The 27,230-nt window shown below is 43.0% G+C and overlaps 1 protein-coding gene across 1 annotated transcript; it reads right to left on the bottom strand.

Annotated features, from left to right (window-relative positions):
* Positions 1-3,297: 3,297 nt before the first annotated feature.
* On the bottom strand, positions 3,298-26,093 carry LOC139155500 (NACHT, LRR and PYD domains-containing protein 12-like). Its single transcript, XM_070730651.1, has 11 exons — positions 25,806-26,093; positions 24,085-24,117; positions 21,978-23,646; positions 15,606-15,683; positions 14,225-14,395; positions 6,405-6,575; positions 5,545-5,706; positions 5,194-5,364; positions 4,839-5,009; positions 4,496-4,666; positions 3,298-3,534 (listed from the first exon to the last, which is right to left on the bottom strand). Exons 1-11 carry the CDS (start codon positions 26,071-26,073, stop codon positions 3,462-3,464), a joined length of 3,138 nt encoding a protein of 1,045 aa, XP_070586752.1. The 5' UTR covers positions 26,074-26,093; the 3' UTR covers positions 3,298-3,461.
* Between the last annotated feature and the right edge of the window lie 1,137 nt (positions 26,094-27,230).

Genomic DNA, 27,230 nt, shown 5'->3' with positions numbered 1-27,230 from the left:
AGGAGGACTGGCTCTTCCAATTTGGAAGGATTACTATATCGCTGCATCTCTAGCATGGACGAGAGACTGGATGAGTCTAACAAATACTAGACTTCTTAACTTAGAAGGCCATGACCTCCACTGGGACGAAAAGCTGACAACCCATAAATACTTCTCCAACCACTTGATTAGGAAATCGCTTATCTATACTTGGAAAAAAATCAAAACTAAACTTTATAAAGGAATCCCCATCTGGTACGCCCCTTTAGAAGCCTATGTACATCCTAATTTACACAAAAGAAACAATATAATAAGATATAAAGATATTCTAAATCCAAACGGGGCAATTAAAACAAGGCTAGAACTAGAAAATCTAGGTCAAAAAGTGGAATGGTGGGAATACCTTCAGATTCAAACTAAATTTAACAAAGACAAAAAAAAAATCCGGGATAAGCAAAAATGCCCTGCTAGATAAGCTATGTACTGGCCCTCAAGATAAGCTAATCAAAATTTTTTACTGCTACTTAAATTACAATGAATTGGACAACTTCAGCACAAAAATTAATGTCAAGAAATGGAATCTGGGTCTTAAAAATGAGATTAAAGAGGAGGAATGGCAAATACTCTGGACTAGGAACTATAAATTGACTATTGCCACTTCCTATAAAGAAAACTTGGTCAAAATGTTTTACCGATGGCATATTACCCCAATTAAGCTAACCAAATTAAATAATAAACTTTCTCCAAATTGTTGGAAATGTCAACAAGAATTGGGCACCTATTTCCACCTATGGTGGCAATGTACTAAAGCTAAATTATATTGGAACAAGATTGGAATTTGGATCGATGAAATATTAAATCTATCACTAGACAAAACTCCTGAATGTTTTTTATTAGGTATAATCAGACAAAATCTATTGAAACCTCAAGTACACCTAATCATTCACTTAACAACGGCAGCAAGACTAACCTATGCGCAGTGGTGGAAAAATGATGATTTACCCCCAAATGAAGTAATAATTTAAAAAATATTATACTGCGCAGAAATGTCGAAACTGACTTTACTAGTGAGAAATGAATCGTTGGCTACGTTCAATAATTGTTGGGACCCTTTTTATAATTGGCTAGGAAGCAAAAGCGAGAACAACAGGCTACAAGATTGAAATGTCAGACATAACCTTGAACTGTTACAAATCTGGTATAAAGTAACCTATTATCTTATATAATAACATGAGACTTTATATATATATATTTGAATATGAATTTTATTATTATTTGTTAACTTCTCTGCAATGTGTTTATTTCAACTTTGGCATTTAACAGTTTAGATAAAATATTCGAAACATGGTAATGAGCAAATATAATTGGATCTAATTTTCATTTTCAATACAACTCCCCTGTATATTCGCCGATATTTTTATTTTTACTTCCTGTTTGGTTTTTGTTTGTTTGTTTTGTTTTTTCCTTTCCTTTTTTTTCCCTTTCGTACTGTGTGTTTTATGTTTTGTATTATACGATGTACATGTTTCAATTTTAATAATAAAACTTTTTTTTTTTTAAAAAAAGTGGAGCAGTGAGTACTAACCTTTGAGTTCTTGTATGTGACCTAAGTTTAGGTTAGCCCTCTTGGGTTTTGAACCCACTGACTTGGGTGTACGTAAAAGAACCTGTTGATTTTAAATTTTTACTATGGTAAATGTTGATAAATATAAGCCATACAAACAAAAGCTCTTTTGAGATTCTCCGTAGTTTTTGAAAGTGAGATAGGGTTCTGAAAGAAAAAAAGTTTAATTAACAGCCTTATTCAGCATTGCATTAAGTCACCGTCATCCTGTATTGATTCTTCTTCTTCTTCCATATCCATCGTCAGACATTGGTGATTATGTTGGCAAGTCTACTTTTATCAACAGCCACATGAAAAAGTGCTGCTGAGCTTTGTCCAAACCATGTTGAAGCCATGATGTTCTTCTTCTGCCTGGACCTCATTTGCCTTTAATCTTTCCCTGGAGGATTCAGTGAAGGATGCCATATTTGTCTGGGTGTCGCATCACATGTCTGAAATATTCTAACTTTTGCTTTTTAATGGCTTTGATGATTTCCCAGGTGGCTTATCACGTCATCATTTGTGATTCTGTTAACCCAGCTTATATGTAATAGCTGCATTGATGCTGTCTAAATTATATTCCAGTTCATGGAGACTCTGCTTAGATTGTGATGCTTCAGCAGTGACTAGCCAAGTGCTCTGTCTGAATTGTGGGATAGCTACCTGCGTCCCCATTGGCCAATTCTCTGCTGCTGCATCCTCCCACTGCTAGAGCTTGCTGTAGGTGGACACATAAGGCTGACCCTTCTATGGGTTGCCTTTTCCTGCCTAATTGATCAATTTTTCATTCTTCTTCTGAGAACGCTGAAAGAAAACAGGAAGAGACCAGGTACCAAATCTATTTATTTATTTATTCATTTATTTATTCATTCATTCATTCATTCATTCATTCATTCATTCATTCATGGATTTTTTTATGCTGCCCTACTCAGACTCAGGGTGGCTTACAACATGTTAGCACTAGCACTTTTTAACAGAGCCAGCATATTGCCCCCACAATCCAGGTCCTCATTTTAGTTCGAAGGATGGAAGACTGAGTCAACCTTGAGCCGGTGATGAGATTTGAACCGCTGACCTGCACATCTAGCAGTCAGCTTTAGTGGCCTGCAGTATGTCCAGAATCCATTGTGGATTTTTCCATATGGGGGGGGGGGGTCAAAGGAAAGGACTGCAGTGGTTTTACTACTCCATCAGTGAACTTGTGGAGGAAATTGGGAGGATGAAAGAGTGAAAAAAAAGTAAGTTGGAGGTTAAATGTTCCAGGACCAAAATGGCCATGCAGGGCAATAATTGCACCTCAATGCTAAATAAAGGGCAGGAGTTTTCTAGATGGAAGAAAAGCAGAAGCAGCAAGCTAAGCTCTGCTGTAATTAGTACAATCCAGATAGGATTCCTTTCATCTTGGAGCAGGAAGATAGAAATGGAGATGGCATTGGCAGTGGACTGGGGATAAGTGCAGCACATCAGATCCTCCCTTCTGAGAACGTTTGGGGTCCTGAACACCTGGCTGGCTACCTGGCCATACAAATACTGAAAACCAGACAGCTTTAGTCTGCATAGTTACTAGGGGTCAAGGCGAACTTGATGGCACTTAATCAAATAGTCAAGCAACCAATGTTTCCTTCCCTTATTCAGACTTCAAAGGACAATAATTTGACAATGTAAAAGAATTGTTGTCACTTATAATTTTGGAGGGTAATTTTTATCCCCCTAGTTTGGTATTTTTCATTTTCAAAAGTCTTCAGTTCAAATTATAGTTGCTGAAGGAAAGTTCTTTAGACTTTCACTTGAAAATACCATATTAAATCCCGGCTCCTCCTAACCATATTCTGAATGAAAATAAAAATAGATGAAACAAATAAACATGAAGAAACAGTGTCTACATGGAGGTCCTAGCAATGTGGTTCATGTCCATCCATTCTCCATACCGTGCGATATATTTTCCATTCAACCTATAATGAAACAAAAACTTATTTTAATCTATCAAAAGATGAGTGCTCAGTAATGTCTCAATCAGAGCTATGAAGGGACCCACCTAGATATCTCTGAGGGTAGATCCAGACCTCCAATTATCTGATCCACCCCACAGAATTCCACGGTTTATTTGATTTCACAATTTCAAGGTACATTTTGTCTGTTTCAAAAAACTTGATTTCCATTGTCTTTGGGGGGATTTGCTATCCCTATAAATTTATCCATTTTAGGAGGGGATTATTATGATTTACCACACAGTCAGCCAGATGTTCAGACTGAATTCAGCATTTTTGTCTACCTACCGTGGCTGCTGCTTCTCAGTGCCACAGGGTTTTCCGGATGGGACTTAAGAGGAAAGTGGTGGCTCACAGCTGCTAAGTTGCACAAGATGCTCTCCCAGCAGTGTGAAGAGAGGCAGCCATTGCCTTAGAGAGCAGAGATGGAGGGGAGGAGGCCCCGAAAGGCTGCTCAGTCAACCTCACCACATAGAGGAAGCTACATGTGTGCATTCATGTGTGGAAGCCATGCGCATATGCATGGAAGCCATGCATGAATGCATATGTAGAAGTTGCACATGCACACACTGAAACGCACATGCTCGTATTTTCAGTGAACTAGTGGTGGAATTATTTGACTCCCACCACTGACTAAAACTCACACCCTTCACTGTCACATCACATGGCCCAATCAATCCCTTGTGTCAGCTGCTGCCAAACTTCATTCACTCCCCTCTAGTTGCCAGTAGCCCGACATTGATCACATGTGAAAGAAAGTTGTTATGACTATACTGTAGTTCCTTTGCTACTCTCCCATTCCTACTGTGGCAGCCCTGTAAAGTCTGACCAAAGATGGATCCAGGGCTGACAGATATATTTCCAGATGATAAGCACTCAAGAGATGATTAGTACATCAACTGAAAAGAAAACAATGGATACTTACTCTAGTGCCTCAATATTACATTGAGGATGTTTGAGCCCTTTACACAGCACTTCCATTATTTTATCATCTGGGTTTTTGAGGGACAGTCTTAGCTCTCTCAGTCTCTGATTTTTCCTGAATAATAAGGCAAGATCCCTGCTAGAGGATTCAGTCAAGAACTCTCCATCAAGCCTGCAGAAAGGATCCAAAAATTATTATTATTTCTTGAAAAATAGGCACGGAGTGTATTTGTGAATTGAAGTGGATGTGATTATGTATGGCAACTCCCTGGATATATTTCAGGAATATTAACTGCCAAAAATACATTTGTACAAATCAATCTGAAAGAATAAAATTCACTTACTGTAGCATCTTTATTGTACATTCTGGATGTTTGAGACCATCACACAGAAGTTCCATTTTTCTGTCATTTGCATCCTCAAAAAACAAGTACAAATCTCTCAAGCTGTGGTTTTTCCTGAATACTTCTGCAAGATGCCTACAGCAGGATTCTGTCAGACTCTGAAAAGAAATTCTGCAGAGAAAGGCCAAGAAAAATACAATTACCTGTTTAAAAATAAGTATTTGTTATAGAAACTGAAGGGAATGTAATCACATATGCCAACCAAACTGCCTCTCTCTGGATATATTTCTAGAATATTAACAGTCCATAGACATGTATATATGACATTGAAAGGAAAAAAATAACAATGGCTTACTCTAGTGTCTGTATTGTACATTCTGGATGTTTGAGCCCATTGCATAGCAATTCCATTATTTTGTCATCTGGGTTCTTTAGGAACAAGTATAACACACTCAATTTTTGGTTTTTCCTGAGTAACTCTGCAAGATATCTGCTGCAAGATTCAGTCAGGGTCTTTCCATCCAGCCTGCAGATAAATAGACTGAATAATTAAAGTTATTTGCACAGAATGTGTTTTGTAGGAACTGAAGGAAATGGGATTATTATGTTCAACAACTTAACAGCTTTTTCTCTTGATATATTTCCAAAATATTAACCATCAAAAGATAGTTGCGAAGATCAAACTGAAAGAGGAAAAATCACTTACTCTATTTTACATTCTGGATGATTGAGCCCATCACACATTAATTCCATTCTTTTGTCATCTGTGTTATTAAGGAACAAACATATCTTTCTCAATCTCTGGTTTTTCCTGAGTACTTCAGCAAGATGCCTGCTGCAGGATTCTGTCTGGATCTCTCCAGCAAGTCTGCCAAAAAAGTATGAAAATATCACCATTATCTTTTGACAAAAAAGTCTGGAATATATTTTTAGATAGAATGAAGTGAATGTTATACTTGATGGCAACTGAACTGCCTCCACCGGATATATTCCCAGAATATTAATGGCCAAAAAACATTTGTACAGATCAAGCTGAAAAGGGAAAAGATCACTTACTGTAGCGTATTTATAGTACATTCTGGATGTTTGATGCCCTCAAACAGCACTTCCACTGCTTCGTTATCTTCATTGTCAAGGTTCAAGTTTAACCTTTCCAATCTCTGTTTTTTCCTGATTACTTCTGCAAGATGTCTACTGCCAGATTTGGTGATGAACCCTTCAGCAAGGCTGTCCAAAAAAGGAGGGAAAATAACAATTATCTGTTGAAAAAACAAGCATGCAATTTATTCTCATAGGAATTAAAGGAGTGTATGGCAGCAGAATGTATTCAAGGGAAAAAACAAAATCCAATTGCCTTTTGGGAGGGGAGGGGGAAGCACTTTTGGGACAACCATAACCTGGATGATTGAGAATATCCATGGACAAAACTATGGAATGTGTTTTATAGGAACTAAAGGAAACGTGATTATGTGTGGCAAATCCTCTCCCTGAATACATTTCCAGAATATTAATTTCCAAACGATGGTTCTGCAGACCAAACTGAAAGGAAAAATAACTGCCACTTACTGTAGCGTCTCTATTGTACATTCTGGTTGTTTGAGTCCATCACACAGCACTTCCATTATTTTGTCATCTGGGTTCTTGAGGGACAGTATTAACGTTTTCATTCTCTGATTCTTCCTGAGTACTTCAGCAAGATGCCTGCTGCAGGATTCGTTCAAGACTTCTCCAGCAAGCCTGCAGAAAGCAGTCTGAAAAATTACAATTAAGTCCTGAAAAACAAGCATATAGCTTATTTTTATAGGAACTGAGGGGGATGTAATTATGCTTCAGCTGCTTTTCTCTGGATATATTTCCATAATGTTAATCAACAAAAGACGATTGCAGAGATCAAACTGAAAGGACGGAACAATCACTTACTCTATTGTTTCTATTTTACATTCTGGATGACTGAGCCCATCACACAGTAGTTCCATAGTTTTGTCATCTGTGCTACTGAAGACCATATGTATCATTCTCAATCTCTGGTTTTTCATGAATAATAATGCAAGATATTTGCTAGAGGATTCAGTCAAGAACTTTTCATCAAGCCTGCAGAAAGGATCCAAAAAATAATTATTATTTCTTGAAAAATAAGCATGGACTGTATTTATATATGAATTTCCCTCCTGTCTCCAACCTTCCCTTTGTGGGAAGGTTGTAGAGAAAGTGGTAGTGCTACAGCTCCTAAGGTAATTGGAAGAAATGGATTATCTGGACCCTTTTCAATCTGGCTTCAGGCCTGGCTACAGCATAGAAACTGATGACTCTGATGGATGATCTTTGGCAAGCCCGAGATAGAGGTCATCCTCTATCTTGGTGCTACTTGACCTCTCAGTTCCTTTCAATACCATTGACCTTGCTATCCTACTGTGATGGCTAAGGGAGTTGGGAGTGGGAAGCACCATTATACATTGGTTCTACTCCTATCTCTCTGATCAGTCAGTGTTGGTGGGAGGAGAGAGGTCGACCCTAGGCCTCGCCTCAGGGCTCGGTCCTCTCTCCTCTTTTATTTAACATCTACATGGCTAGATAGATAGATAGATAGATAGATAGATAGATAGATTAGATAGATAGATAGACAGACAGACAGACAGACAGACAGACAGACAGACATACAATAGGTAGGTAGGTAGGTAGGTAAGTCTGCAGAGAAAAGCCAAGAAAATAGAATTACCTTTTGAAAAACAAGGTGTTTTTTTTTACAGAAACTGAAGGGAATGTTATCATATATGCCAACCAAACTGCCTCTCCCTGGATATATTTCCAGAATATACATGTACATTCCAGAATGTACATGTATATTCAGAATAGACATGTACATTCTGAAACTGAAAGGAAAAAACAACAATCACTTACTTTAGTGACTGTATTGTACATTCTGGATGTTTGAGCCCATTGCATAGCAATTCCATTATTTTGTCATCTGGGTTCTTTAGGAACAAGGATAACACACTCCATTTTTGTTTTTTCCTGAATACCTCTGCAAGATGTCTGCTGCAAGATTCAGTCAGGAACATTACATCTAGACTGCAGATAAATAGACTGAATAATTAAAGTTATATTTGTTCAAAAACAAGTATATAATGTATTTTGTAGGAACTGAATGAAATGTGATTACGTACGGCAACTTAACAGCACTCTCTGGATATATTTCCAAAACTATTCCTAAGAGGTCAGTAAGGGTCATGCATAAGTACACCAAAGTGCCTTCCATCCCCTGTCCTAATGTTCCTCTTTTACTAGTATCATGTATTTAAATTTTTGTATACTAATATGTACTGGACAAAACAAATAAATAAATAAAAATAAAACATTTAACCATCAAAAGGCTGTTGCAGTAATTAAACTGAAAGGAGGAAAATCACTTACTGTATGGTTTCTATTTTACATTCTGGATGACTGAGCCCATCACACAACAGTTCCATTGTTTTGTCATTTGTGTTATTACGGAACAAATATAACTCTGTCAATCTCTGGTTTTTCCTACTTCTGCAAGATTCCTGCTGCAGGATTCTGTCAGGATCTCTCCACCAAGCCTGCAGGGAACAGTAATCATGAAAAGACGGTTGCTGCAGAGATCAAACTGGGAAAAGGTGGGGTGGGGATCACTTACTGTAGTATTTCTATTTTACATTCTGGATGTTTGAGTCCTCTACACAGTAACTCCATTGGTTTGTCATCTACGTTCTTGAGGCACAAGCCTAATGCTCTCAAACTCTGCATTTTACTGAGTACTTCTGCAAAATGCCTGCTGCATGATTCATTGATGGCCTTTCTTGCAAGCCTGGAGAGCAGAATATGGAAAATTACAGTTACCTTTTGAAAAAGAAGACTTGAATGTATTTTTATAATTATTGAATGAAATGTGATTATCTGTGGTATCTGAACTGGCTCTCTACTATTATGTGCACCAGGATGCCTATTGTCCCTCTCCTAATGTTTGTTTGTTTGTTTGTTAATTGATTGATTGATTGGACTTATATGCTGCCCCTCTGTGCACGCGGGGCAGCTTAGAACATTCCCTCTTATTAGTACCCATCTTTTAGATATGAATAATGTTATATCTATGTACTGTATATTACCAATACGTACTTGACTAAATAAATAAATAAAATTGTCTAAATTAAGAATAACCTAAATTCACCACCTGTCTTTTCCAAAGGGGGAATCAGTGAATGATTTCATTCCTGATGAACTTTGTTCAGTCCGGTACGCATCTTTTGATGCGGCCGTGGCCATGGTTAGGAAGTGTGGGGTTGGAACCCTTATGGGTAAATGTGACATTAAGTCGGCATTCCGGCTCCTCCCCATACGACTTCGAGCTCTTGGGCTTCCACTTCGAAGGTGGCTTTTATGTTGACAGGGCATTACCAATGGGATGCTCTGTCTCGCGCTCTCTTTTTGAGAGCTTTAGCACCTTCTTGGAGTGGGCACTCAGGAGGTGCAGTGGTCTGGGTTCGGTCGTTCACTACCTTGACGATTTCTTGTTAGCGAGGCCCGCGCATTCAGAGCAATGTTTTGCTTTGATGCGGGACTTCGAAGCCCTTTGTGCTCAATTGGGGGTACCTTTAGCCCCCGAGAAGACCGAGGGCCCTGCTACCAAGATTACCTTTCTTGGTATTGAATTGGACTCTGAGGAGCAATCTTCTAGATTGCCCCTAGACAAATTAGTTAAGATACGGGGTAAACTTAATTTATTGTTAGGCTGCTGGAAAGTCACCCTTTGGCAGCTACAAGAATTAGCGGGGCTCCTTAATTTTGCCTGCCGGGTCATTGTTCCTGGCCGGGCTTTTTCCCGGAGGTTGTACAACGCGCTGAAGGGGCTGCGCTTGCCCCATCATCGTACCCGCCTATGCACCGGGGTCAGGGATGACCTACGTGTATGGCGGGAAATTTTAGTTCATTTTAACGGGTTGTCATTTTGGAGGCACGAGTTTCTCTTGGAAGCTGAGTTGCAGTTATGCTCAGATGCTGCGGGGACCTGTGGTTTCAGGGTAATATTAGGCAACCAGTGGTGTCGTTCCACTTGGCCTCTGGAATGGAGGGCCTCTCCCTTAGTCAAGGACTTGACTTTTTTAGAGCTCTTTCCCTTGGTAGTGGCCTTAGAGCTTTGGGGGGAGCAGTTTAGGGACTTTTGGTGTGACAACCTGGCGGTAGTCCACGTTGTGAATGCCCTGTCCTCCAAGAGCAACAGGGTCATGCGGCTTGTCCGCCATTTTGTGCACAGGTCATTGTCCCTAAACGCCTTATTTTTGGCTCGACATGTCCCCGGGTTAGATAACGGGATTGCTGACGCCTTGTCCTGTGGTCAGTTGTCCAGGTTTCGAACCCTGGCTTTGTGGGCCCACGTGTCACCAGAGGCTTTTCCCAACCACCTTTGGAGCCTGGGCGGGCTCCCGAGCAGTGGAGAGAAGAGGCCTGCAGGGCTATGGCCCTCTCAGTAGCACCAGGCACCCTGAAGGCATATCAGCATGCAGGTAAGGAGTTCGGGGATTTCAGGCAGGATAGGTGTCCCTCCTGGTTGGTTTCGGCCAGCAGGGAGGTGACACGGAGCTGGGACCAGGAGATTACCAACGCTTCCTTGGGGAGGGGAGTTTTTCCATCACTCTATAAAGAAGCGCTTGTGCGCCCCCTCCTCAAGAAGCCCTCCCTGGACCCAGCTGTGCTTAATAACTATCGTCCAGTCTCCAACCTTCCCTTTATGGGGAAGGTTGTTGAGAAGGTGGTGGTACTCCAGCTCCAGCGGTCCTTGGAAGAAGCCGATTATCTAGGTCCCCGGCAGTCGGGTTTCAGGCCCGGTTACAGCACGGAAACCGCTTTGGTCGCATTGATGGATGATCTCTGGCGGGCCCGGGACAGGGGTTTATCCTCTGTCCTGGTGCTCCTTGACCTCTCAGCGGCTTTCGATACCATCGACCATGGTATCCTTCTGCACCGGCTGGAGGGGCTGGGGGTGGGAGGCACTGTTATTCAGTGGTTCTCCTCCTACCTCTCTGGACGGTCGCAGTCGGTGTTAGTGGGGGGACAGAGGTCGACTCCTAGGTCTCTCCCTTGTGGGGTGCCTCAGGGGTCAGTCCTCTCCCCCCTGCTATTTAACATCTACATGAAACCGCTGGGCGAGATCATCCAAGGACATGGGGTGAGGTATCATCAATATGCGGATGATACCCAGCTTTACATCTCCACCCCATGCCCAGTCAATGAAGCGGTGGAAGTGATGTGCTGGTTCCTGGAGGCTGTTGGGTGTCAACAGACTCAAGCTCAACCCGGATAAGACGGAGTGGCTGTGGGTTTTGCCTCCCAAGGACAATTCCATCTGTCCGTCCATTACCCTGGGGGGGGGAATTATTGACCCCCTCACAGAGGGTCCGCAACTTGGGCGTCCTCCTCGATCCACAGCTCACATTAGAACAACACCTTTCAGCTGTGGCGAAGGGGGCGTTTGCCCAGGTTCGCCTGGTGCACCAGTTGCGGCCCTATCTGGACCGGGACTCATTGCTCACAGTCACTCATGCCCTCATCACCTCGAGGTTCGACTACTGTAATGCTCTCTACATGGGGCTACCTTTGAAAAGTGTTCAGAAACTTCAGATCGTGCAAAATGCAGCTGCGAGAGCAGTCATGGGCCTACCTAGATATGCCCATGTTTCACCATCACTCCGCAGTCTGCATTGGCTGCCGATCAATTTCCGGTCACAATTCAAAGTGTTGGTTATGACCTTTAAAGCCCTTCATGGCATCGGACCAGAATATCTCCGAGACCGCCTCCTGCCGCACGAATCCCAGCGACCGATTAGGTCCCACAGAGTGGGCCTTCTCCGGGTCCCGTCAACTAAACAATGTCGGTTGGCGGGCCCCAGGGGAAGAGCCTTCTCTGTGGCGGCACCGGCCCTCTGGAACCAACTCCCCCCGGAGATTAGAACTGCCCCTGCTCTTCCTGCCTTCCGTAAACTCCTTAAAACCCACCTTTGCCGTCAGGCATGGGGGAACTGAAACATCTCCCCCTGGGCACGTTTAATTTATGCATGGTATGTCTGTGTGTGTGTCTGTTAGCATACGGGGTTTTTAAATAGTTAAATATTTTAAATTTGTCTGATTGCTTATGATTTGTTTCTACATGTTGTGAGCCGCCCCGAGTCTTCGGAGAGGGGCGGCATACAAATCTAAGTAATAAATAAATAAATAAATAAATAAATAAATAAATAGGGGTTGCACCCATAGTTGGCCTGCCCTGGTAGAACACCTGATGGAATTTTGTGTCCAGCTTAGGCAGCGTGGCCTTTCAGTTAGGACAATTAGGTCCAAGTTGGCCGGTCTCGCCTTTCTGTCCAAGGCAAGGTGGTTTATGGATCTTTCTGGTGACTTCCGCATTCGGAAGATGCTGGAAGGCTGGGCGAGGGAGCGTCAGGGAACCCCGTTGGATAGTCGCCAGGCTCTGATGGTGCAGCAGTTGTCACTTATTAATCAAGCTGTGGACAGTCTGTGTGCCTCTCTGTACGAGGCCCGTCTCTTTAGGGCAGCGACTTGTGTCATGTTTTTTGGGGCCCTGCGGTTCAGTGATGCTATGGCCTCCTCGCAGGCTGACATGTCGCTCCGTGCCTTCCAGTTCACTGATCTAGATTTCAGGGACGAGGGTATCTCCCTTTTAGTGAGACAGTCCAAGACAGATCAGTTGCATAGAGGGATTAGGATAGAGCTTAATGCGGCCGCCGTTCAGTCTGTGTGCCCGGTGGCTGCTCTTCATCACTTCTGTAGCATGAGAGGATCAGGGCAGGGGTTCCTTTTTAAACACCAGGATGGTACCCCTCTGACCCACTATCAATTCTGGGTCTTAGTGTCCAGGGCTATGGTCAAGATAGGTATTGATCCCGCCGGCTATGGAACACACTCGTTCCGTATCGGTGCTGCCACTAGCGCAGCACTTTCGGGGTTCCCGGCCCAGCGGATTCGGGAGATCGGCCGCTGGCGGTCAGTGGCCTATTTAGGTTATGTACGGCCTGCTGAGGGTCTAGGACAGGGTCTTAGGCAAGGTAACCTCTCTGTGTCCTCTTCCAGGTAGCCCTGTCAGTACGAGACCGATAGCATTGCTTTGCGGCCACAGTATGATATTTTGGACCGGCCGCTCAGCAGCAAGAACCGCCGTGGGGACCCAGCTGTCATTGGGCCGATGGGTCAACATTGTCTGGATGGGAAGAAGAGGAATGCAGTGAGAAGGTCTCCTACCACTGTTACTGGGAGGGCGGCACCCCATTGCTGCGCCCAGGTGGCTGGTCTTGCACCTCGGTGGCAACGACCTGTGCGTGCTTGGAGGTCTGCCCTAGATCTGCCAGGCGCGCGAAGAGCTGCGGTGGCTTCGCACTGTGTGGCCCAACACGCAAGTGGTATGGTCTGAGATTCTCCCGAGGATCACTTGGAGGGACGCCATTTCCCTTGGGGCCATTCACCGGGTTAGATGGAGAGTTAATAAGGCCCTGGGTAAGGTAGTCAGAGAGTTAGGTGGGGTTGTAGTGGCCCATCCCCACATCACCATAGATCAGCCGTGGCTTTACTGGGCTGACGGTGTTCACTTGTCAGAACAAGGGAACACCATCTTCTTACAGGACCTGCAGCGGTCACTGCGCAAGCTGGTGCAGTTAGAGGGGGGAGTCGGGGGGCCAAGATAGAGATCTGACCCCCACTCCGTGGCAGGTTAGGGGCGGAAAACTGGGTGGTGGTTTAGCAACTGCGTGTTCTCCGTTGGGCATCTTTGAGGATGATTGACAGGTTTTCTCCAAAGGCTTGTGGTTTTGACGACCTGAGCAGTTGGGGGGAACCTGTCTTTGGGTCCCGCCCATTTAATTCCCCTTGTAGGGGTTAGCCGGCGGGACCTCCCACATGCAAGTGCATGGCAAGGTCTCAGGTGAGGGAGTGGTCCCTCACCTGGATTAGCATGGAGATACGCCCATAAGTTGCCCCGGAAGTTTATTCTACGTCATTTTCCGCCCCGGAAGCAATTGTTTGACCCTGCGGGTCCTTGTTAGGGTCATAAGTTAATTATGCTAATTATGCTAATTTATTTAAATAAATTATGCAAATTTATTTTAATGAAAATGACCCAGTTTTAAATCCAGCTCTTTTGTCCGTGTCTTACTCCGCCTCTCCTGCAATTGTTATATTAAAGTTTTGTGGTCTTTCGATTATGATCACAAATATAGTATAATTGTATCTTAGAAAACAGTAATCTGGAAGGAACTGAAAAGAATATGGTTAAATTTCAAAACTATAACCGTCTTTTCCTAGCTCTTTTCCAGAGCTCAAGAGAAAGCATCACACATCAAACTGTGAAAGAAAAACTGAACACTCACACTAATGTTTCTATTTTACAGTCCATGTGTTGGAGCCCCTCACACAACAGTTCTGCTGCTCTATCATCTATGTCCTTGGGGGCCAAACGTAACATTTTCAATCTCTGGTTTTTCTTGAAGACTTCAGCAAGATGCCTGCTGCAGGACTCTGTGAGGGACCAGCCATCCAAACTGAAAGAACAGCAATCACTCAGAAGAATTAAAATGATACCTTCTGATTAGTAGTACCACATATAAAAATAGATGGTAAAGACAATAATAATTAAAAACAATTAAAAGCAATAGTTATAAGCAATTAATCAAGATGTTTTCAGAGTTTATATTCTCTTACATTCCATTTATTTTATTTTTGAGGCTTAGAACAATTTTTTCTGTGCCAGCACTAATGGCTATCAGGCAGCAAGGTAGTAATGTGGATGCTTTCCCAGTCCAGTGACAGGCAAGCTCCCACAGACCCTTGAGACGTTTTTAATCAATATTCAATGACAATGTAAATGTAGCCACAAACTGACATAGATTGATACTGGGAACCCAATTACAAGTGACAACTGCAAATTAAAAAACCCAAGAAACCCAGTAATGGGAAGCTTCACAGATCTGAGGCTTACAAAGTTGTTCTCAGCATTTGCTCTCAAGAAGTGAGGTCAATAAATCAACTACACTGAGCTCCCATTCAATATGCAGCTGTGGCAGTTTCCTTCTCAGCTTTGACTCCTCTGCAGGTTTCTTGCCAAATCTCTCAGATATTCCACATTTTTCTTTATAGGAGTTGTTGCTGGGTGCAAACAAGGCATCCTGGGGGCTTACTGGAATTGAACTTTGGCTCCACTACAACTGGAATCATCCAAGCCAAGACAGGTCAAGAAACTTCTCTTTCTCTCCATCCTCTTTATCAAAGGACATGACCAGTACATTTATACAACTTTAGAGTCAAGAATGGTATTTTAAAGAATAAGATTGCCATGGCCAAAGCCACTTTAGATCATCTAGTCAAATTCCTGGCCTGTGGGTTGGAAGCGTCACTGGCCATACACACGCCCATTTTAGCAAAGGGGGAAAGTTGCAATATGTCATGTGACAACTTAATGCTGCGAGTTTGACACCCCAATCTAGTCAATCAGTTACACACAGAACTATTATGCATAGGCAGTAAAGGGCTACCAAAATTTTTACTACACACTGTGGGCATGGCTTATACAGGATGGCCTGCATTTTCTTTCAACATCTTTCAATGCAAATTGGGTGGTCTGGAGTGGAGCTCCATTTTTGTTACCCCACTGCGTCGGTGGCGTCCCGTCCCCCCCATTCAGGCAGTAACCCACCCCTGTGCATAGGTTTCTGTATCAATAACATTTAGGATAAAATTCATGCAGTTTCTTACCGCAGATCTCTTAGGTTTCTCAGCTTTGTCAGTGCTTTAAAGAAATCTTCCATGTATCTTTCATCCAAATTCCATTCCCTATAAGGGGAAATATATTTTTGCTGTCACTTTTCCTTCAATATTTTCAGTTCCATAGTTTACAACTATAGTTAGCATGCCAGTCTATTTGTAAAGCAATCATAAATAAATGTATTCATGTTCCAATATGGGAAATTAATAACAGCAAAAGATAATTTGTAAATGAAAAGTTTATAGAAATTGGTAGTCCGCAACTAGCAACAGTAATAGAGCCTGCCAATTACATTCAGAAATTCTGACACTGTCAAGTGAAGTTCCAATGTAATTGGCTTATGACTGCCCCATTCATTCTGCCCTTGGTTTAATTATTAAATGAAGAACAGGATGCAGCAGGGTTTCAGGGAGAAGTTCCAGGACAGAAGTGGACAACTCTCCGAGTCTTCGGAGAGGGGCGGCATACAAAGCTAATAAATAAATAAACTTGTTTTAGCCAACTTGACATAGTCCACTTGCCATAGTGAACTTGACATGGGACAATTCATTATGGGACAATTTAACAATACTATTTAAGTATTTTAAAAAATATATTTTAAAAAAATCTTGCTATTTGCATTTCATTTCCCCCCTCCTTTTGCATCCTTTCTTTAATGATTCTACCCCACCATTTCTTTGACATTAGTGTAACTCTTGTCCTAGCAAGTTGCAACAGGACCGCCTTCTGCCGCACGAATCCCAGCGACCGATAAGGTCCCACAGAGTTGGCTTTTTCCGGGTCCCGTCGACTAAACAATGTCGTTTGGCGGGACCCAGAGGAAGAGCCTTCTCGGTGGCAGCCCCGACCCTCTGGAACCAGCTCCCCCCAGAGATTAGAATTGCCCCCACCCTCCTTGCCTTTCGTAAACTTCTAAAAACCCACCTCTGCCGTCAGGCATGGGGGAATTGAGACACCTCCCCCGGGGCCTATACATTTTATGCATGGTATTTTTGTGTGTATGTTTGGTGATTTTAAATTATTAGATTTGTTATATATTGTTTTATTGTTGTGAGCCACCCTGAGTCTACGGAGAGGGGTGGCATACAAATCTAATAAATAATAATAAGTAATAATAATTATGGCGAACCTCTATGGCATGTGTGCCACAGGTGGCATGCAGACATATCTCAAAGGGCGTAAGGCGTTGTCAACTCCAGTGCACATGCATGTACTGGCCAGCTGATTGTTTTGTCTTGGGGAAGGCTCTTTTCACTTTCTGGGGGCTTTGGGGGGGGGGGCTTCCCTTAAACCTCTGGAGGGTGAAAAATGGCTCAATGAGCAAACCGGAATTTGAGAAAAACAGACTTCTCTCTTACCCGTTGGGCCATTTTTTGCACTCCAAAAGCTTCAGGGAAGCCTCCTGAATAACAGCCTCCGGAATAACAATGATAACACAAAGAGATATCAGCAACAGAATTAAGAAGAGCAGTGCAAAAACAACAAAATAATAAGACACCAGGACTGGATGGTTTGCTGGGAGAAGTATCTAAGAGTCTGTATGAGGACTTTGAGTTGATGTTACTGAAAGTATATAATGATGTATTGAAGAAAACTAAATTACTAGATTCCTGTACAGAGGCCTATATATTTCTCATTTCAAAAGAAGGTACAGACCTCAAACAAACAAAAAATTATAGGCCAATCTCATTGTTGAACACAGATTATAAAAAAAATACCACTATAATTGCAAAAAGATTGAAATTGATATTAAATCAGATAATATATTCAGACCAAAATTGGGGGGGGGGGGGATGTTAGCTACAAGGCAAATTAGGAATAATATGAGGGTGGTGTTAAATATTATAGTACACTATGAAGCACATCCTGAAAAAATGGCATTAATATTTTTGAATGCCCAGAAAGCATTCTCAATTGGCAATTCTTATTCCAACAAATTAAAGATATGAGATTTGGAAGGAAGTTTGAGAAAATGATAGTAGCAATATACATGATGCAAAAGGCAAGAGTGATAATTAATGGGAATAATACAGAGAATTTTGAAATAAATAAGGGAGCAAAACAGGGGTGTCACCTCTGTTTTTTATCTTGACTTTAGAAGTGCTCTTAACCCAAATTATGTGTAATAGATGAAAGAACTTAAAGTAAACAAAGAATATAAAACACAGGAATTTGCAGATGACCTAATGTTCTTTATAGAAGAGCCAATGGAGATAGGAAATATTTTAATGAAAGAAATAGGAGAATTTGGTATACTGGCAAGATTGAAAATTAATAGAGAGAAAACTACAATGTTAATAAGGAACTTAACTGAAACACAAAAGAATTAGAGAAAGAATTGGGACTGCAAATTGAAAAAAGAGATCAAATTTGGCTTACTGTAAGATGTTATTCAATAAAAGATGATAATTATTTAAAAAAATGAAGAAAGATTTAGAGAGCATATGCACCAAGTCAAATTCCTTGTGTGTCCAATCACACTTGGCCAATAAAATTTTATTCTATTCTATTTGAGGGAAATTAGAGTTACCATTATTAGGTAGCAAGGTAAGGGCTGGGCCAGGTGGCAGAACGGGTGGTGGGCAGGCTGCTCGCGGCGGAGCTGCCGCTTACGGTGGAGTAAGAGGGGGAGCAGGGGAGCGAGCGGCAGTGAGCAGGCAGTGAGCGAGCAGTGGGAGTGGCGGCGAGCAGCGGTGGTCACGTACCATGTTTTGGTCTATTTGCAGGCCTTTTTGCTTTTCCGCATGCGCAGAAGCAAAAAGAAAATAAATCTCGCATACGGGCATCCTCGCGTAAGTTTCAGCTTCTGCGCATGCGCAAAAGCTGAATTCTGCGTTGGGCACGAGTGCTCCCAGCCCATTCCGGTAGCACCTGGAATAGTGGCCCGCCCCTGGATGGGAGGAATAAAATAAGCAGGAAATGGTCTCATTGGGAGCTGTAGTGAGCACAGTCTGAGCAGAACATGAGCTCACCCTGTGGCTACAGCAGAAGAAGACACTAAAATCTGGAAAAAGCTCTTCAGCCAGCTTCATTTCCAACAGATAACAAACAGCTAAAAACTTCAACAAGGAAATTATCCATGTTTCAATCTACATTTAAGCCAAAGTTCTCAAGTATTAAATAAAGGTATTGAAAAATTATAAACCTTAATAGGAATGCCCTTAAATGTTAATCCTACAGTTTATTCAGTTTTTAGCCAATTTCTAGAAAATGTGTCCTTTATCAATTCAGTGCTGAAGCAGAGAAAATATTCTCCTAAGAACTGATCCAAGTCGCACCACAAGGAGGAATTCCTTTAAATTCTCGATCTACCCATCTTAATTAAGATGAAAAATGAGGTAGTGTTTGAATTAAAATTCTAAGATAAAACCATATACAGTGATCCCTCGAGTTTCGCGATCTCGATGTTCGCTAAACGCTATATCGCGAGTTTTCAACCCGGAAGTAAACTCCACCATCTGCGCATGCGTGCCCTTCCACGCATGCGTAGATGGTGGAGTTTCCCCGCCGGGCAGAGGCTTCCCTGGGTCTTCCCCCTCTTGCCCCGGTAAGGCGCGAGCAACGGCGTGGGCGGGCGGGCGGCACACGCGCGGGGAAACCCCGGGGCCGCTTGCGGGGGGCGGGCGGCACGCGGCACGCTGGGGAAACCCCGGGGCCGCTTCTCAGCTGAGAAGCGGCCCCAGCAACAGCGCAGGGGGCGGGCAGCACGCGCGCACGCTGGGGAAACCCCGGGGCCGCTTCTCAGCTGAGAAGCGGCCCCAGCAACAGCGCAGGGGGCGGGCAGCACGCGCGCACGCTGGGGAAACCCCGGGGCCGCTTCTCAGCTGAGAAGCGGCCCCAGCAACAGCGCAGGGGGCGGGCAGCACGCGCGCACGCTGGGGAAACCCCGGGGCCGCTTCTCAGCTGAGAAGCGGCCCCAGCAACAGCGCAGGGGGCGGGCAGCACGCGCGCACGCTGGGGAAACCCCGGGGCCGCTTCTCAGCTGAGAAGCGGCCCCAGCAACAGCGCGGGGGGCGGGCAGCACGCGCGCACGCTGGGGAAACCCCGGGGCCGCTTCTCAGCTGAGAAGCGGCCCCAGCAACAGCGCGGGGGGCGGGCAGCACGCGCGCACGCTGGGGAAACCCCGGGGCCGCTTCTCAGCTGAGAAGCGGCCCCAGCAACAGCGCGGGGGGCGGGCAGCACGCGCGCACGCTGGGGAAACCCCGGGGCCGCTTCTCAGCTGAGAAGCGGCCCCAGCAACAGCGCGGGGGGGCGGGCAGCACGCGCGCACGCTGGGGAAACCCCGGGGCCGCTTCTCAGCTGAGAAGCGGCCCCAGCAACAGCGCGGGGGGCGGGCAGCACGCGCGCACGCTGGGGAAACCCCGGGGCCGCTTCTCAGCTGAGAAGCGGCCCCAGCAACAGCGCGGGGGGCGGGCGGCACGCGCGCGGACAAGCAGCAGCAGCGAGGCTCCTCGCTGCTGCTGTGGAAATAAAAACACCATCTGCGCATGCGCAGATGGTGTTTTTACTTCCGCGCCGCTACTTCGCGAAAAATCGATTATCGCGAGGGGTCCTGGAACGGAACCCTCGCGATAATCGAGGGACCACTGTAGTCCATTTTTTAAGATGACTCATTTCAAAATGACCCTTTAAAAGGGGGATACTTAAGAGGTTTCCAATTATTATAGATGCATCTTCTTATGCTATCTGACAGTTAAGATGAAAATTTTATATACTATGGAGCATTTAAGGGTTTTGAATGTAGCTCTTTTAAGTTAAAGGGAGAAAGACACTGGCCTTTGCTATGGCCAAGAGAGCTTCCAATCAATCTTTAAAGACATTAGTGTCAGGTTATGCATAAAACAATCACCCCCTTTTTTAGTTGTTTATTTACAATTACTACATCCTCCAGATCTCAACAGCAATTGTCTCTCTGATCTTGAACTGAGCGCTTCCTAGTGATACCATTATTCAGCGGTTCAAATCTCATCACCAGCTCAAGGTTGACTCAGCCTTCCATCCTTCCAAGGTGGGTAAAATGAGGACCCGGACTGTGGGGGCAATATTCTGGCTCTGTTAAAAAGTGCTACTGCTAATATGTTGTAAGCCGCCCTGAGTCTAAGAAGAAGGTGGCATTAAAAAATTGAATGAATGAACTAACAAACAAACAAATGAATAAATAAATAAATAAATATTAGGTTCTGTAAATGCAAGAGAGATATGCACGACCGGCGGCTTAAACTGCCGGCCAAAATTGCCCCCGGAGCAAGGGGGATGCTGCTTGCGGCTCTATTGAGCCCCGAACTTCCGGGTTCTGAAAAACCCAGAAGTTCGGCTTTTGGCAGCGCGCCAGGTCGGTGCGCTGCCTCCTGGGAGGTAGGGGAGGTCCCGGATTGCCCTATTTAAGGGCGATCCGAGCAGGACCTCCTCCTTGCCTGCAGCCTTCTGGAAGCGAACACCTGCCCACCCTCCGCTTTTAACAGTGTGTCCTAAGGAGGTCGCCTCGGGGCCGAATAGGAATTTTTTGTGGCCTCCCCTTTAGAGGCGGACATTTTTTTGCCTATTCCACACTGACGGTATGGACTGGACTGGTTAGGGGGTGTGGCGCACTTAGATGTCAGTATAGGCCTCCCTCTGGTCATTGGGGTTTGGCAGGTTAGGGGCGGAAATGGGGAATTAGAAGCGACTGCGCATGCTCCTTTGGGCACCCTTTAAAGGGTGATGGACCGCCTCTCTCCAGGAACTAGATGTTGGAACAACGTCAAGGATTGGAGAGAGGATGTCCATGGGAATCACCGGATCCAATTTCCCATGGGGATTGGAGGGTGAACTCCTCCCACATGATGAAGGGGCGTGGCTTGGATCCAGGTGAAGGTGGCTACCTTCACCTGGTTCAGCAAGGAGTTTTTGCCCAATGTTGCCAAGGAAGTTTCTGGTAGGAATTTCTGCCCATTAGTTTTGGCCTCCGCAGGTCCTTAGTTATGTTGAATTTAAATATTTAAATTTATGTATTTAAAGTTACGTTATTTAAATTTATGCAAATTTAATAAAATGACCCTTATTTAATCCACAATATGTCTCAGCGTCTTTACTCTGCTTCCGGGGCAATGTCTGGTATTGGTCGACCAATGGACAACTGTTTGTTTTTAGTTAATCATCCTCTGAGCCTCCCTAGCCCAAGCCATCTTCACTGCTTCATTCTAACATCTCCACTGCCAAGAATTGATCTCTCTTTAACTTAGCTGCTCAAAGACATTTATGCATATGTCTAAGTGACAATTTTCTGGTCTATTGTTATATTTAAGAGTGTAGGTTAGAAACTAGTGGTGGCAGGATTGGAAGCTGATAGCACAGTGGGTTATAAACTTTCAAAAAATACTTACTCAATTTTTGAAAAAGATAATTTTTCCTCTTCCCGATATGAAAATGAACGGATTATAATATTTAATTCTTTCAAATTTTGGCAGTGTTGTATACAATAGGCCAGGAAAATCAATTCCATATCAGAGTAGCATCGATAACTTATTCTGGTGACATCACATAGTGCATCATTTACAAAATTGTCATCTTGTGTCTCATATAAATAAGCTAACATTTCTTTTTTTCTTTTGTCAATTTTATATTTCACCCAGTCTAATAAGAACTTTTTATTCTTAGGAGAAATTTCCCATCCAAATTCTTTTTTCAACTGTCTCATTCTTTCTTCTTCATTTAAAAAACCAAAAAGAAAACGAAATCCTACTGCAAAATCACGCCTAAAAGATTTATGACTTTCTAACAGTGTCTGTAAATTTGTATTCCAGTTTTCAGAATGGTGCTCCTCTCCTTCTTCTAGGACATAAAACAAAGCAGCAAAAAACTCCTGGAAGCTTAAGTGAATGAAGCTATAGGTTTGAATACAATCAATGTCTCTTTTGAAGACACTTTGATTTAGAAAGAGAGGGGTGTAGTCTATTTGATCTAAGCCATGCTTCTTGACTTCTTTCTCCATAAACAATATTTTCTGTTTCCAGACTCCCTCTGCAGCTAAAGAGCACAAACCTTTTACATTTGCTTGGACATCCTGTTTGGATTCTTTATGATGAAACTTTAACAAACTGGAGAAATATAGCATATAGATTGCAGTGAGGGTGTATGGTGTCTTTTGGAGATCCTTGCCTCTTTCCAGCTCCTGTTTCATCACTGTGCAGATGATCCAGTTCACAAGAGGAATCACACACATGGTAAAAAGGGTATCATTTTGTTTAACAAATCTGAGAGCTTGAGTTGCTTGGTCTTTGTTTTCAAAAAACTTGTAGAAATATTCTTCTCTCTCTTTGGTGGAAAACCCCAATATCTCAAAATAACGTGGGTGTTCTAAACATTGATTGAGTTTCTCCAAAGCAGTTGGTCTTGTTGTGATTATAAGAGAGGATTTAGGAAGAATCTTTTTTTGAAATAAATTACTCAAAATAATTCTCACTGGCTCCTTCTTCCAGGGATCAGTGCAACAGTAGTTTTCAGCCTGATTAAAGGAATGTCTTAATTCATCAAACCCATCAATTATAAACAGAAGTTTCTCTTCATTCCTCAGTATGTTTTGAATCACATTTTTCACTTTTTGACACTTGAGCCATTCATTTGAAATTATTTCTGCAATGCTAGTTTTCTGGGACTCTGCATGGAAATTCATCTCACTGCAGCAAACATAGAAAACATAATTAAATTTATTTTGGTAAAGTTGTTGAGAAGCCCAGTCAAACATGATTTTTTTGGCCATCATTGTTTTTCCAATTCCTGCAGCTCCTTGCAACACAACAATTTGTGGAGTTAATCCATATTTATCAGGGTTAAATAAAGCTTCAATGCTGGTTGAAGTCTCAGCTCTTTTGCTGATGATTTCAAGATGTTCTCTTCCCATTGCCAGAATTTCATCCTCTTTCTCTTCTTCTGACTGGTGATAATCTAGCATGATTAGCTTTGAATATCTCTGGTTTAGGGGCACGTATTCACCAGGAATAGCATTAGGATCTTTGATCATTGCAAATTTTTTTTTAATGTAGTTTCTGTATTCTAAGGGAAGAATGAATGAAATTAGAAGCATTAAAAATAAGCAATTAAATGTTTTGTTTCTGTATCTTTTTCTTGGGGCAATCTCATCTGCTCTCTGAATTAATGAATTCAGGGAAGTTGTAGGGTACTTTTTAATTGGTTTGTCAGAATTAATGAGAATAGAAAAATTCTTGTTAATCAATACTTTAAATATTTATCATTTAAACTCTTTTATTCCATATAATGTTTCTCAAATGATTGCATTAAATACTTCTTCTTTCCCTTCTTTTTCTCCTGGTCAGCATTGCAATACCATCCTGGAGTTTTCTCCATCAAGATTTTTGAGATGATTAATATTTACAGTGGTTTGCATAGAAGTGGATGGAGAAGGGATGAACTGCTCATGCTAAATTAGTTTTACACATAATTCAATAATCCTTCGATTGATTCCTGCCTTACCTGATGAAATTGGAAGTTGGTGAGCATCAATATCTACAATTAAAATGAACTAGAATTAGTAAAACACACATTATAAAAATTGGTAAATTACAGAGCATTTTTTAAAAAAATAGATAAATGCATGGGTATATATTTTCTTTCAATATCTAAATTTTTAATGTATATTCGATTTCTTATAATTCCTAGTGCTTTCTATATATTTATTTTCCTTTTTCCCCTTTTTCTTTCATAAGCAGACTTGAACAGACTAAGAGGCCACATGTAGTCGTGAAAATTACAGTAGGTAACTGTACCCCTTGCCCTCTCTCCCAGCCCTGTGTTTCTTGGAAGAAGGGGAACTGCCACCAAACCTTTCTCCCGGTTCCCCAGATACTAAGCCAAAAGAATATTGTGATCAATAGTATCAATATCATTCACAAATCAAGAAGGGCTAGAACAAATATATTACCTATGTCCTAGACCCGTGATGGCAAACCTATGCTATGCATGCCCCCGGTAGCATAAAGGGCCATCTCGATGGGCCAGTGAATCAACGTCCAGGTCAGCACATGCACGAGTGCCTTCTGCTAACCAGCTGATTTTGGGGTTTTGGACAGAGATGCATGAGCATGCGCAGGGTAGGGGGTTACACAACCCATTTTTAGTTCCAGGTGGCTTCAGAAAACTCTGCTAGCAGAAAAATGGGGTGGGCAGGGGTGTAGTGCTCTCTCTCCACAGCCTGCTTTTTGTTCCAGGTGGTTTCAGGAAACTTTGGAGCCATGCAAGAGGCCTGCTCAGGTGAGGAGACTTATAAATTTGATAGGAATCCCTGGAATCCGACAGAGTGGGAAGGCAGCTTCTCCTTTAAAAGAGGAGGGGGTCCTCCTCCAAGCAGCTTTGCCTCCCCCTTGTCATCCTCCTTGTGTGCTACCAAGAACAACTTTCCAAACCAGGGTAGATGCTTTTCCAAGCCAAGGGAGACACGGGGGGGGGGGTTGATCTGGGGGACTGTTGCCCCCTCCCAAGCAGGGAGTTGTTGATGTAAATCTGCCTTAGCCATTTTGGCTTCGCTGAGTTGTACTAGAGAGCTGGTGAGTAGAGAAGCAGGAGTGGCTCTGGCCCCCTCACCCCATCCAGAAACCTTTCTGGATTTCAAGTGTACTGAAGGGCAGAGGGTGGAGGGCGGAGGGAGGGGGTCCACCTCTGGGGATTTTCCAAGCCAGGGAACACACCAGGGGATGCCATTTTGGTTCTTTCATCCTCTGTGCACACATGAAGTGTTCTGTAGATGCACATAAGTTAAAGGAACACAAAATGGTGTCATCTGGGTGGATGGTCGGAGCCTCATGCTCTCTTCTCAACCTGGTCCCTGATAACCTATGGGCACAAGTGAACTGGGAGCATTAACCCCTGCCTTAATTCTGTATCATGTCAAGAAGCCTGCTAGAAAAAAGGATAGGCTAAATTCAACTTTAAAGGATCTCCCTTAAATTTAGATCAATGGACTAATTTCTTTGGCTGGAACCTGGCTTAACCTTTTTATTTGACAGTGATAGGAAAGTGCCAAACTGAGTGACAATGCTGATGCTTAGCTAAGGTTTGATTCCAGGCTCAAGATAAGGAATCTCAAACAAAAGCCCCACGCTGAAGTTCCAGGGTACCATTGCTAATCATAATAAACAACAAATAATTGAAATAATTTAGTGGAGATAACATTTCTCTAATATGTTGGATTTTCTTACCTTTATTTTCTTCAAGATTTTTTGCAAGATCATTTCTATTGCATTTTCGAAGGACATCAATGCATACCTCTAGAGCATCTTCTCCATAATATTGAATCAGGAGTTCTACAACTTCTTGTTGTAGATCAGCTTTATCCAATGAAGCCATAGGAATGTTTGGCCTTCCATCATAATTAATAGAATTCAGCCTCCATTTAAATTCTTTAAATTGCTTCTCAATGAGTTCAGTCAATGCATTGTAAATATCTTCTTTCACAGTGCTACTCATGTCAACTATGATGGAGAATATCCAATCTAAAATTAAAATTAAAAAATTAAACTAATATGGAAAATGAAGTCTGAAAGGATCACATACCTAAGACCGCCTTCAAACAACCCAAATGATGCCTCTATACATAGACATCACTAAAGTATATTACTACTAAAAGGAGGTGGAGGACCTCAATTATAGCATCAAAGGCATGGTCATTGCTTACTGTATATCAGATCAAGAACTGCTAATATACAAGATACAAGTTAAGCTGAAAAAAAAGAGATAAGGTATGATATTGAATAAATTGTATTTTTCGGAGTATAAGACACTCTTGAGTATAAGATGCACATTAATTTTTGGGGAGGAAAATAAGAAAAAAAATCTGCCTTTGCCTATCAGCATCCATTTATATCATCAGCATCCATTGATATCATCTGGCTAACATCCTTGCAGAAAACAGTAAACAGCCTGGTAAGCTTCAGCACATTATTCTAGCCTGATTCAGCATAAGCTGCTGATTGGCAGGTGGATATGCCTCCTGGAATACCCCCAACCAACTGTCCTGGCTCCGGGATCACCACAGCCCATTGCTGTCTCTACACCTTGTGTGTTGCATTTTTTGCCTCCGAACATTGTATATTTGGCCTCTGCACATCACAGTTTTTGACCTCTGTGCATCACATTTTTGGCCTCTGTGCATCACATTTTGGCCTCTGTGTGTCATGCTTTTGGTATCTACCCTCTCTGTTTTAGGCCATTCCTATGAAGTCCTGCCCACCCATCGCCCCCATCCTTTGGCTATTTCTGGCCTCTATGCATTGTGTTTTCAGCCTCCACATGCTCCATTTTAGACTCATTCCAGGCTGCAGAGATTAGCACAGCATTGCTGATCGCCACCTCTGTGCATTGTGTTTTCGGCCTCTAGTGGTTGCCTTTTGGCCACCACCTGTTCTGTTTTAGACCTGTTCCAGGCTGCGAAGATCACCACAGAACATCACCACCAATCATTGCTTCCGGCATTGTGTTTTTGGCCTCCCCGTTTTGTATTGAGACAACAACAGGGATCGGTGACGGTGGTGGCAGCAATCCCCGCCACCTGAAACTGGCTGAAAATGTGATGCATGGAGGCCAAAAACAAGACATGTGGGGGCCAAAAATGTGATGCACAGAGG

The sequence above is a fragment of the Erythrolamprus reginae genome, unplaced genomic scaffold, assembly GCF_031021105.1.
Source record: "Erythrolamprus reginae isolate rEryReg1 unplaced genomic scaffold, rEryReg1.hap1 H_23, whole genome shotgun sequence".
NCBI lineage: Eukaryota > Metazoa > Chordata > Lepidosauria > Squamata > Dipsadidae > Erythrolamprus > Erythrolamprus reginae.
The sequence above is the reverse complement of the archived record's forward strand: the minus strand, read 5'-3'. Positions and strand labels throughout refer to the sequence as shown.

Excerpts from the sequence above, each read along its gene's own strand:
- LOC139155500 (XM_070730651.1), bottom strand. The coding sequence starts at position 26,073 with ATGAGTAGCACTGTGAAAGAAGATATTTACAATGCATTGACTGAACTC. Across the intron at positions 24,118-25,805 it reads AAATCTTGAAGAAAATAAAG|ATATTGATGCTCACCAACTT; the intron begins GTAAGAAAATCC and ends TTTTAATTGTAG. Across the intron at positions 14,396-15,605 it reads AGAAACCTAAGAGATCTGCG|TTTGGATGGCTGGTCCCTCA; the intron begins GTAAGAAACTGC and ends CTGTTCTTTCAG.